This window comes from Arachis hypogaea, chromosome 13 (genome assembly GCF_003086295.3).
Source record: "Arachis hypogaea cultivar Tifrunner chromosome 13, arahy.Tifrunner.gnm2.J5K5, whole genome shotgun sequence".
Taxonomy (NCBI): Eukaryota; Viridiplantae; Streptophyta; class Magnoliopsida; order Fabales; family Fabaceae; genus Arachis; species Arachis hypogaea.
This window is the reverse complement of record NC_092048.1, coordinates 57,155,201-57,168,479: the sequence shown is the minus strand read 5'-3', so window position 1 is coordinate 57,168,479 and position 13,279 is coordinate 57,155,201. Positions and strand designations below refer to the sequence as shown.

At 39.3% G+C, this 13,279-nt stretch overlaps 1 protein-coding gene across 1 annotated transcript; it reads right to left on the bottom strand.

Moving 5' to 3' along the window:
- Positions 1 to 311: 311 nt before the first annotated feature.
- LOC112738420 (UDP-glycosyltransferase 43) lies at positions 312 to 2,197 on the bottom strand. Its single transcript, XM_025788875.3, has one exon. The coding sequence runs from the start codon at positions 2,128 to 2,130 to the stop codon at positions 601 to 603; it is 1,530 nt and encodes a 509-aa protein (XP_025644660.1). The 5' UTR covers positions 2,131 to 2,197; the 3' UTR covers positions 312 to 600.
- Positions 2,198 to 13,279: the final 11,082 nt, after the last annotated feature.

The following is a 13,279-nucleotide window of genomic DNA, read 5'->3' as shown; positions in this document are numbered from 1 at the left end:
TGTGCAAGTTGTTGCATTGAAGCTACAATTGTATAAAACTCCTTATTGGTAACCTACGTGCTGCACAATTCAAACCCAATAACTTCTAAAGGTTGTGATAATCAACTGGGAACACAAACACGATATCCTTTTGGCAACTTGATTTCAAAAGTACGCAATGATTATTTACTATTGTTAAAATTAACTTGATCCAATTACCCCGCTAAATGCAATAATAGGGCTGGTAACCTGTTGTATTCCTTTCATTCCTATCTTTTCCTTTCAAATATACTTGTCACTGTTTTAGTTTATTTTAGTTTAAATTAATAAAATTTAAAATGTAATATGAAAATATGTATATAAGTAAATAAAAAATATACATCTCATACTGCATAATAAACTCGGCGGGAAAATAACATCCTGTACTGAGTTGGGTAATCATCTGCCCGAATCAGATTAGAGGGAGGCAAGTACAGCTGTAAAGGTGATGTTAGCATCTCCTAAATCAAGCTTATTTTCTATAAAATAAAAAATGCTACATGCTCTGATATACCGAATGAACACATTTAGATCCCAGTGCATCTTGATAAATGATAATCAAATATAAATACAATGGGCTGATCAACTTGTCAACTCTTCAATCAGGGACATCAGCATGGAGTAAGACGATCCATTCTCCATCAATGCTATTTTACATTTCTCACTCATTTTCTTTACCTTTCTCCTGATCTCATCAGCATCGTTCATCAAGAACCTAACACCTCGCTCCACTTCTTCTGCCCACACCAGATCCCCACCCATTCTATAATTCAATCTAATCTCAACCGCTAAACTTAACTCCTTAACCATCTCGAACGCATTCATTTGTTGTTCAGCGTACAATGGCCACGTGGCAATCGGCACACCATACCACAAGCTCTCTAATATCGAGTTCCAACCACAATGCGACACGAAACCCCCAATCGCCTTATGAGCCAATAACTTTGCTTGTGGGACCCAACCACACACTAAACCAATCCCAGCCGTTCGTTCCAAGAATCCATCTGGCAACACATTCTCGTGGTTTTCAAAATCCATTGGGTCCTCTAATTGGGACTTCGGGGGCTCCCTTAAAGCCCATAAGAATCTAACTCGGGCCCGCTCAAGCCCAATTGCAATTTGTTCAACTTGAGTTGCCTTAAGACTTCCCAAGCTACCAAAACAAAGAAGAACCACAGATGCCAGAGGCTGCTGGTCCAGCCACTCCATGATAAGCTTATATTGGGTTGGGTTTGGATTCCATTGGGCCGACCCATTAAGATCCAGAATCGGCCCAATTGGATAAACCGGTGGCAACTTTGAATCACGAGAGAGCGATTGAACTGCATGAGGCTCAAGCTCCTCAAACGTATTTACCACAATGCCCTTCGTTTCCCTGTACCTTCTGGCATGTTGTGAAATCCAAGAAAACCCATCGTTCCCCTTCATCACGAGGTTGGGCAAAACGCATCTCGGCACCGGGTTCTTGTAACTCGGGATGGACAACTCTTCCTCCGAGTCGAATTGGGAAAGGTGAAGCATAAAGCCGAGGAAGCTCGCCGGCGAGGCGAAGAAGAGGTAGCAAGGGATTGAGAGCTCGGCGGCGACGTCGATTATGTGGGTGGAGAACATGTCGACAAACAAACCGGCCAGTCGCACCGAGTCGCGTGTTGAATCGGTTGACTCAGTTGGGGTGAGTTGAAGGAGCGCGTCTCTGACGTGGCTCGTGTGTTTCTGTATGAGGAGAGAGAGGAATCCGACGGAAGATTGGTAGTCATCGGGTGCGGGAGGGTCTACGGGGGGGAGGCGGAGGAATCGGATGTTGGTTGGCGAGGTGGAAGCGAGGGATTGGGCATAGGTGTTGAGGAGTGGTCGCTGTGACATGGTTATGATGAAGAGGGTCGCAGAGAATCGAGGGTGGTGTTTAGTTAGGAGGTTAGCGAATTCGACGATTGGAACGAGGTTTCCCATGGCTGGTGCAGAAATGAAGACTAGCTCCAATCTGGTCATGTTGAGTGTTGATGACGGCCCTGTAGCTGGGAGAGAGGGATGATAATTGATGAGTTGTTGGATACTGGGATGATGGATGGCGGAAATGGATCCCAGTTTTTTTAACACAGAATAAAATGTCATCTCTAATTTTTAATCTCTAATTTTTAATTTTATAAGTGAGATCAAAAATAAATAAAAAAAAATAATAAAAAATGAGATTAATCAATAAACAATATCCAATTTTATTCCACCGAAAAAAATTCACTCCCATAGATAGGTATCAATATACAAAAACTAAAGAAAGAATTAAATAAAATAATATATTAAAAAAATATAAGATAAAATATTTTTAAAAAATTTAAGATTTTTTTATTTTAATTTAATTTATTTTTATTTTTAATATTAAAAATATGTTTTAATTTTATATTTATCGCTAATTTTTTAATAGTTAAAATAAAGTTAAATTTTTATTTTATTAAATTTTTTTTTATATTCTTCATCATCATTTAGCTCTTATTTTTTTTGTATCTGTTAATTTTTAAGAGACCATCTCACTATCCTTCTCATATTCAATTATTTGGCTATGATCATCATTGCCAACATTGTTATTGTTACGGACCCGACCATCGGATCCCGCACCTAGAACGGTCTCTGACCCAGATATCCAAGGTTGGCTCCATTCTCTCTCTCTAGAAGGCACAAATCGGCCTCCACATTTTCTAACCAATATTCAAATTCAAATACCTCTCTTAACTAAATAAGATAAGATGAGATAATTTTCACTAGCTATATAAAGGGGACGCAAAGGTCCTCTCAGGTACGTCATTCATCCCACATACTTTATATCTCTCAGATCTATTTTGACTTGGGCGTCGGAGTGTCTTTGCAGATCCATTTCCAATCCATCTCACAACCCGTACCAGAGACTTCTTGTACATTGGCGCCATCTGTGGGGAACTGAAACGTCGTGGCGGCATAGTGAATAACCCCGAGGAGCAATTCTCAAGCCACCACCACAACTCACACATACGAAACCCAACTCCCAAACACCAGGAGAGCACCCCTCCCACCCATGGAAAGATAACAAGTGATGTACATCGCCAACCAACCCCACCCCAATAACAACCAAGAGAAGACAACTGCCCACCCTCCGAAACCCGGGCCCCCGACTGCCTAGGAGAAAAGGCAGTCCAAATAATCCAAGAAATGTGCCTCCGGGTGCAAGACCTCGAAAGTCGGGTTATGACCAAGGAACGATATCACGCGGAACACGGAAGCCATGCGACTTCTAAAACCCGATCTCACCGTGAAACTAGGAATAACAGATCACCGGAACGACGACACAGCAAGAGACACCAACGTGAAGAAGACGACCGATGGCAGCACCGGAAAACCAAGCGAGCAAGAAGCAAACATATGATAATGGGAGCCACCCCTTTCACCGAAAGTATTCTAAGAGTCAAGCTTCAAAAGGGCTTTGACAAGCCTACAGACATGAAATACGACGGGACCAAAGATCTCCAGGAACACCTAACGGCCTTTGAGGCGAGGATGAATCTGGAAGGAGCCGCCGATGCAGTCCGGTGCAGGGCTTTCTGACGTTAGGATTTTTGCCCATAAAGAATGTCATAAAAACAATCGCGTTGTAGATATAGTCTCTAAACCGACGAAAATTCCTTCGTACAAACGTTTTAGTTGTCACAAGTAACAAACCCCTTTTTAAATTGATAACCGAGTATTAAACCTCGGGTCGTCTTCTCAAGGAATTGCAGGGAGGTGCTCTTTTTATTGATTATGAAAAAGTGTGTTTTTGGGGAATGTTGAGTTTGGGCAATGGACACAGATATATTTAAATGACAAGTAAAATAAATAAATAACTGTAAACTAAACTCTTGGCAAGATATTATAACTGGAAGTCCTATTTTGGTTATCCTTATCAATTGTAATGAGAATTGGATTTTTTTCCCACTTGTTAACTTTAACTATGAAGGTAAGTTAAGTGGATGAATTAATTCTGATTCCTCAGGTCCTAGTCTTTCCTTGAGAAAGGCTAGAGTTATTGGAACTTGAATTAATGAGATGAAGAAATCCAATTTTCAATCAACAATGAGTTTGATAACTCAAGTGTCTCCAATGACTCAACCAAAGCCAAAAGGGAAGAGAATCTACTTGAATGAAAATAATTTGGATAAACACAAAGCATTAACAAATTAAAGAGAGCAATCATAAGTGTGAAATACCTCAAATTATATTAAATAAAATATTTAAATCATGACATGGAAAAGTTCATAAATTAAATTGGGAAAATAAATAAAAATAAAGAACCTGGGATTGAGAGTCACTCTAAAACTAAGAGAAATCCTAAATCCTAATCCTAAGAGAGAGGAGAGAACCTCTCTCTCTCTCTCTAAAAAAACTACATCTACTCCTAAAATTATAAATATGAGAGCCTTCTCATGAATGGATGCATTCCCCCACTTTATAGCCTCTAATCTGTGTTTTCTGGGCCGCAAACTGGGTCAAAAACAGTCCAGAATTCGCTGGGTTCGAATTTTGCCACGCTGGATTTCCGTCATTGCGACGCGGCCGCATGGATCACGCGGTCGCGTTGCATAGCGTCAGGGGAACTATAGCATATTATATATCAAATCGAAGCTCCGGACGTTAGCTTTCCAACGCAACTGAAACCGCGTCGTTTGGACCTCTATAGCTAAAGTTATAGCTGTTTGAGTGCAGAGAGGTCAGACTGGACAGCTTAGCAATTTCTCCAACTTCTTGCATTCCTTCCACTTTTGCATGCTTTCTTCCCATCCTCCTAGCCATTCCTGCCTTATAATATCTGAAAACAGTTAACACACATATCAAGGCATCTAATGTTAATAAGAGAGGATTAATAATAAGCAAATATAAGATCAAAGAAGCATGTTTTCAATCAAAGCACATAATTGGGAAGGCAAATGTAAAACCATGCAATTAATATGAATAAGTGGGTAAAGAGTTGATGAAATCCACTCAATTGAGCACAAGATAAACCATAAAATAGTGGTTTATCAACTTCCCCACACTTAAACACTAGCATGTCCTCATGCTAAGCTCAAGAGAAGCTATAAAGGTGAAGAGGAATGATAGAATGTATGAAATGCAATCCTATCTATATGTATGCAACTAAATGTGAAATGATTCTACATACTTGGTTAAAAATAAACAAATCTTTCAAGAACAAATATGAACTGGATTTCACTAATTCAAATCATAAAGACGAAGCACAAATAGACTTGTAAGAAGAAAATAGCTTATGAAAGCAGGGAACAAGGAATTGAGCATCGAACCCTTACTGGTAGTGTATACACTCTAATCACTCAAGTGTTTTAGGTTCGATTCTCTGAATTCTCTACTAACCTTGCTTTCTAAGGCTTGCTCTTCATCTAACAATCAACATAAATTTAATGCATAAATACACAAATCAGGAGGTCTTTTAAGGGTTGTAATGGGGTTAGGGTCAAGGTAGGATTGTATTTGGCCAAGTGGACTAAAATCTGAATCCTTAATTAACTTAAACTTTCCACCTAACTTAAACAATCCATGTAATCATAATACAAGACCTAACTATCCATTAACCATGTTTTCCACATATTCATGCATTCTAATTCTAAATATCGTACATATGCATTGCTTTCACCACTTACTTTGGGACATTTTGTTCCCTTTCTCTTATTTGCACTTTTTCTTTTCTTTTTCTCTCTCTTTTTTTTTGTATATGTATATATATATATATATATATTTTTTCTTTTTCTTTTGTTTTTTTTTTAAATGCATATGATTAAATTATTGAATGCATGAATCATGTTCTAAACATTTCTTTCACATTTTCATAAAGATATATAATACCCATTCTTAAACCAAATATTTCCAAACCTACTTTTTCCACACTTAAATCATAAGCACTCTCACTAGTCTAAGCTAACCAAGGATTCAAATTAAGGACATTATTGTTTTTCGCTTAGAGTTAATGATGTGCTAAATAAAAAGAACAAAGGGGTACAATAGGCTCAAAATTGGTTTGCAAGGGATAATGAAGGGTTAAGGCCATATGGGTATGTAAGCTCAGTGAAACAAAGGCCTCAATCATATAAGTGCATGCATACATCAAACCATGGAAATATAGAATTAAGCAAGACAAAGATCACAATTTTAGAGAGAAAAACACACAAAAAAAAAATATTGGTTGATAAAATGCAACCAATTCAAATAGGCTCAAAATCTCACAGGTTTTGTGTGTTCGAGCTCTAAACCATGTTCCAATATAATATTTCTTCAAACAAGTGTAACAAAAAAATTTTATTCAAATTAGTGAAATACTTTAAAAGGTTTCTTGAAAAAGAAAATATTACTTCAACCAGGTGGTAAAATATGCAAAAAATCAAACAAATATGCAATCAAACATGCAAATACAACAATGAACAAACAAATAAAATAAAAATTTTGGTGTTGAGTCAGGAAATAACTAACCCATGGAGATCGGTATCGACCTCCCCACACTTAAAGATTGCACCGTCCTCGGTGCATGCTGAGATGTGCAAGTGGATGGGGGTTGTGGTTTCTCAGCTGGGCTCTTTTTTTGTTTCTTTCCTTGCCGGCGGTTTGGGAGTAGCTTTCTCCTTTCCTTCTTTGGTGGCCATCCTGAAGAAGGGAAGAGAAAGTAAATTAAAATTCAATAGATATATAGCAAGGAAGAGAATGGAAGAGTGGTGATGGATGCACATTAGGATGTAATTGACATTAACACATGCTCTCGAGTACATGTGAAAAGTCAGCAATGAAAAATAGCCAGTGCATCGAAAGATAAGTGGATGCAGGGTGTTTATTGGCATGCCGGAAAATGGCATGAGTAGCATAGTCCAAGCATTACTTGTAATAAATTACCATGTTTGTATTGACAATTATATTTAATTAAAATAGTAAAGGGAGTTTATGAAAAGCAAGCATTGAATAGTAGAATAACATAGAGAAATGCATAATGCCATATGAGCTTTTTCACAAACACATAGCATGCATGGTGAAGAAGGTATAGAAAGTATTACAGTGAACATGCAAGCAATCCTTTAAAGAAGATAATAATAATTGTCAAACATATAATGAGGAATAATGACTCAAATAAAATTCTAACACCAATGAAAATAATGCAATGAATGAAAGTATGCAAATAAATGAAATAAAATAGAATGGAAGTGAAAGAAAATAAGAAAGGAAGAAGAAAGAAATAAGAAAAGAGAAGAAAAATAAGGATTAGGGAAGAAAAGATAAGAAAATTGGCTGATCTGGATATTCTGTGCGCCGCCTGTGACGCAGACGCGTGAGTGACGCGGTCGCGTGGTGCGTGATAAGGTCAGGTGACGCGGACGCGTGGGTCACACGATTGCGTGGCCTGTTTTGTGCGATTGGCGCGAGTGCAGCCTCGTGGTCGCGCAACTCTCTGTTCGAAACTCTTTTTGCCAAAATTTTGGTTGACGCGATCGCGTGGGGCATGCGATCGCGTGAGTGACCATCATGGGGATATGATGCGGACGCGTGGGGCACGCGTTCGCGTGGTGAGGCTTGGGCTACTAGCATGAGTCCAGCCCAACTCCAGCTCAACTTTCGGCCATACACCCTTTTTACGCCGATTTCAGGTCACGCGGCCGCGTGGGTCACGCGGTCGCGTGGGAGGCCATTATTCCCATATGACGCGTTCGCGTCAGCGACACGGTCGCGTGGGGCGATTTGTGCCATTGGCACGCCTCCAGCGTTGCTCCTGTGTAACTCTCTGTTCATATTAATATTGTCTCCCATCTCCTTGCGACGCAGACGCGTCACTGATGCGGTCGCATCGCGTGCTCTTTTTTTTTTTTTTTGTAATCTGAAAAATGCAGAATGCAGTGTTAATATGAATGTGATGCAAATCTCCAGGTTCAATATAACAAAATAAAATAAAATTTAAAAACAAATAAAACTAAATAAAAATGAAAAAGGACGATCATACCATGGTGGGTTGTCTCCCACCTAGCACTTTTAGTTAAAGTCCTTAAGTTGGACATTTGATGAGCTTCCTGTTTTGGTGGCTTATGCTTGAACTCATCCAGGAATCTCCACCAGTGTTTGTGATTCCAGTAACCTTCGGGGTCCCAAACTAGGCATGTAAAACCCTTGAGCAGCTTTAAAAAGATTCTTAGGCTCCCGGGGTGCTGGATGTCAGAACAGATTCCAGGATCCCAAATCTTGCTTTTACACCCATCTTTGTCGGGATCTGTATTTTTCCAGCCGAGTGATAAGTAATTTGAATTCTCACTGCAGCTACCAAACAGCTTCCTAGACCCATTCAATTGAGCTCTACACCAACCTTTGCGTTTAAATTTAAAGCTTCCAACCATAATGAACCTTGCAGGACAATTCTTACCACTGGCCATCTTCCTCTTACTCTTAATGCCACAAAGAGCTCTAAGTTGACCATCCGTCTCCAGTAGCCCATATTCAAGTGGGATTAGAAAGCTATGGGATATGAATTTTACCCACTTGAATGTTGTGAAGGATGATGGCAACTTAGGGGGAGGTATTTTTAATGAAATTGCAAGCTCTACTCCCTTGTGCTCTTCTTTGATAATTACCACCTCTTTGCAAGCTTCTTCAATTTCAACCTCTTCCTCTTGGTAGCTCTCTTTCAATTCAATTTCTTCTTCATTGCTTTCCAGGGGCATGGGAGGTTGTGCTTCTTCTTCTTGAATCTCCATCTCTTGATCAACCTCTTCCAAGTCTTCAACTATGATATGCCTTGGAGGTTGTACACCCTCCTTAGCATCAATTTCAAATGTCTTGGAAGGGAGTCCTATGACTGGACTTTCCCATGGAGGTTCTGCATCTCCTAAGTCTTCAACCAACTCTTCTTCTTGAACAATGACAACTTCTTCTACTTGTTCTAGTACGAATTCATTCTCTGTCTTGTCCACTGGGGTTTCTGGTATCTCCTTCATGCTATGCTCTTCACTAGACTGTCCACATGGAGCTGTGGCTGATCCTTGTATATTTGAGCGTCTAGAAGCCCATTGAATTAATGCTTGCTCCAGTTGTTGAGTGGTTGCCTAAAATCGATCCACTGTTTTCTTGAAACGATCCTTTGTCTCTTGATGCACTCGGTTATCATAGGTAGGATCATAGTGCTCTTGGATTGATGGATATGGAGATGGCAAATATTGAGGTGGTGGTGGGATGGGGAGATCATTCTGTGATTGAAAAGGAAGTGCACTAGAGCTTGAGGGTTGATTGTTAAAGGTATTTGGTGGTCTGATTTGGGCGGCGAGAGCTCGTATAGTAGAGTTTAGATCGGTAAGTGCTCTCTCCATGGAGGTTTGGGGTGGATCTATGTATGGTTCATTTGGTTCATAAGGTGGTTGGTATGGTGGATGTGGGTTAGGGTCATATGGAGGTGAATGGCGGAAAGGGGCTTGTGAGTTTGGTGGTCCAAAGTTATGTTGAGGAAAGGGTTTATAGGTATATGGTGGTGGTTGTTGATAGTCCATTGGAGGTGGTTGTTGCCATGAGGGTTGATCAAGCCCTTGTGGCTCCTCCCATCTTTGATTGTTCCAACCTTGATGCCTGTTCTCATTGTAATTTCTTCTTCCTACAACATAATTGTAACCAGACTCATAGCCAAAGGGGTGAGAGTTCATAGTAGCAAAATAAAAATTAAAAATAAAAATAAATTTAAATTAAAAGGTTATTTAAATTTTGAATTTAAAAATTAAATTTTGAAATTTGAAATTTGAAATTTTGAAATTTGAATTTTGAAAATTGAATTTTAAATTTTTGAAATTTGAAATTTGAAATTTGAAAATTTTTAAATTTAAATTTTGAAAATTTTGAAAATTTTTAAATTTGTTTTTGAAATAAGATAAGATAAGATAAAAATTTAAAAATAAAAATCTGAAATTTTTTTTTCAAAAAAATTAATTAAAAATATTTTTAAATTTAATGAGGAAAGAGAAAAACAATAATATGACACCAAATTTCAAATTTTTAGATCAAAACGAAGAAAACAACTAAGAACAGCTTGAAGGTCAAGATGAACGTGAAGAACAACTTGAAGATCAAGATGAACAATAAGAACAAATTTTTGAAAATTTTTTTTTAATGACTAAATAAAAACAAATAACCTCTTAACTTAAGAAAAAAGCAAAAATAAAAATAAAAATAAAAACAAGCAAAAATAAAATATTTACAATAACCAATAATAAGGCACACGTTTGCAATTCCCCGGCAACGGCGCCATTTTGCGTTAGAATTTTTGCCCGTAAAGAATGTCATAAAAACAGTCGCGTTGTAGATATAGTCTCTAAACCGACGAAAATCCCTTCGTACAAACGTTTTGGTTGTCACAAGTAACAAACCCCTTTTTAAATTGATAACCGAGTATTAAACCTCGGGTCGTCTTCTCAAGGAATTGCAGGGAGGTGTTCTTTTTATTGATTATGAAAAAGTGTGTTTTTGGGGAATGTTGAGTTTGGGCAATGGGCACAGATATATTTAAATGACAAGTAAAATAAATAAATAACTGTAAACTAAACTCTTGACAAGGTATTATAACTGGAAGTCCTATCCTGGTTATCCTTATCAATTGTAATGAGAATTGGATTTTTCTCCCACTTGTTAACTCTAACTATGAAGGTAAGTTAAGTGGATGAATTAATTCTGATTCCTCAGGTCCTAGTCTTTCCTTGAGAAAGGCTAGAGTTATTGGAACTTGAATTAATGAGATGAAGAAATCCAATTTTCAATCAACAATGAGTTTGATAACTCAAGTGTCTCCAATGACTCAACCAAAGCCAAAAGGGAAGAGAATCTACTTGAATGAAAATAATTTGGATAAACACAGAGCATTAATAAATTAAAGAGAGCAATCATAAGTCTGAAATACCTCAAATTATATTAAATAAAATATTTAAATCATGACATGGAAAAGTTTATAAATTAAATTGGGAAAATAAATAAAAATAAAGAACTTGGGATTGAGAGTCACTCTAAAACTAAGAAAAATCCTAAATCCTAATCCTAAGAGAGAGGAGAGAACCTCTCTCTCTAAAAACTACATCTACTCCTAAAATTGTAAATATGAGAGCCTTCTCATGAATGGATGCATTTCCCCACTTTATAGCCTCTAATCTGTGTTTTCTGGGCCGCAAACTGGGTCAAAAACAGTCCAGAATTCGCTGGGTTCGAATTTTTCCACGCTGGATTTCCGTTATTGCGACGCGGCCGCATGGATCACGCGGTCGCGTCACGTAGCATCAGGGGAACTATAGCATATTATATATCAAATCGAAGCCCCGGACGTTAGCTTTTCAACGCAACTGGAACCGCATCATTTGAACCTCTGTAGCTAAAGTTATAGCCGTTTGAGTGCAGAGAGGTCAGGCTGGACAACTTAGCAATTTCTCCAACTTCTTGCATTCCTTCCACTTTTGCATGCTTTCTTCCCATCCTCCAAGCCATTCCTGCCTTATAATATCTGAAAACACTTAACACACATATCAAGGCATCTAATGGTTATAAGAGAGGATTAATAATAAGCAAATATAAGATCAAAGAAGCATGTTTTCAATCAAAGCACATAATTGGGAAGGCAAATGTAAAACCATGCAATTAATATGAATAAGTGGGTAAAGAGTTGATGAAATCCACTCAATTGAGCACAAGATAAACCATAAAATAGTGGTTTATCACTTTCCCAGTAATCTTAGCTAGTCTCGCAATCAAATGGTTCAATGCCCTCCCAAACGGCTCCATAGCCAGCTTTCATGACATCTCTAGGAAGTTTATGGCCCAATTCACCACTAGAATCACCAAAGTCAAGCACCCCATCAGCTTACTCGAAATCACTCAAAGAGAAGACGAATCTACTAGGAAATACCTCGATAGGTTCAACGATGAGTGCCTCACAGTCGACGGGCTCACGGACTCAGTCGCTAGTCTCTGCCTGACCAATGGCCTCATGAACGAAGACTTCCAAAAACACCTTACTACCAAGCTGGTTTGGACTATGCACAAAATCCAAAGCGTTGTAAGGGAATACATCAATGACGAAGAGGTGAGGCAAGTCGTGGCTGTCAATAAACGACAGCACCACAACACAGCACCTCGCAATAACCCGCCACCAAAAGAAACCCAGAAAGAACACTTCAAACCAGCAAACACCAACTGAACACCCAAGGTGGGAAAGTTATCGAGCTACACCCCCTACCCGCTCCCATCACAGAAATCTACCACCAAATAGTAGAACGGGATCCTCCCAAAAGCAGGACAACTGAAAGAGTGGACAATGGCAACAAAAGCCTGTATTACGACTATCACCAAGGATACGAGCATAAAATCGAAGGCTGCTTCGACCAGAAGGACGCCCTCGAACAAGCCATCCAAGACGACAAACTCCCCGAGTTCGCCAAAATCATTCGGGAACCCAGAAGAACGGAAAGGGAAAGAACCCCAGACCACGAAGGCCGCAACCGGAGGACATTACGACAAACACCACAGAAAAGTCCCGAGTCCAACCCTACCATAATCGTAAACATCATCACCGGAAAGCACGCGCCAAAAAAGCTAAAATCGGCACTGAAAAAGGACCTTAAAGTCCTGGCCGTAAGAAACCAAGCTCCAACACCCCCGGCCGTAGAGGCAATTACCTTCTCCCCCGATGACTGCCAACACGGCACCTCAGCAGAAGAAGCCCCATTCGTCATCTCGGCCAGGGTCGGGACCGGACTCGTAAAGAGAATACTGGTTGACACTGGAGTGGACTCCAACATCCTCTTTAGAGCAGTCTTCGACAAGCTAGGCCTCCGAATAAAATATTTGCAAACTCACCGCAACGGAGTAACCGGACTCGGGGACAACTTCCTGAAACCGGACGGATCCATAGTGTTACCACTCACTATCAGAATCGGGAACCAAAGGAAAATCATCCTTTCCGAGTTCATAGTCTTCAAAGATTCTGCTGCCTACAATATCATTCTCGGAAGGAAAACAATCAATGACCTTTCTGCCGTTATTTTTTACCAAATTTCTCCTCATGAAGTTTCCAGCCGATAATGGCACCATCGGAACAATTCATGGGGACCGAAAAGTCGTGGTAGAGTGCAACAACACCAGCCTGGCCTTTTGCAAGAAGTCCCGTGAAGGAGACTTGAAAAAATTACAAATAGGGCAAACCAAGGAATTCATCAACAAGAATTTACCCTATGACCTGAAAGGGGACCTAATCGAACTC

Coding starts and splice junctions, on each gene's coding strand:
- LOC112738420 (XM_025788875.3), bottom strand. CDS start 2,130: ATGACATTTTATTCTGTGTTAAAAAAACTGGGATCCATTTCCGCCATC.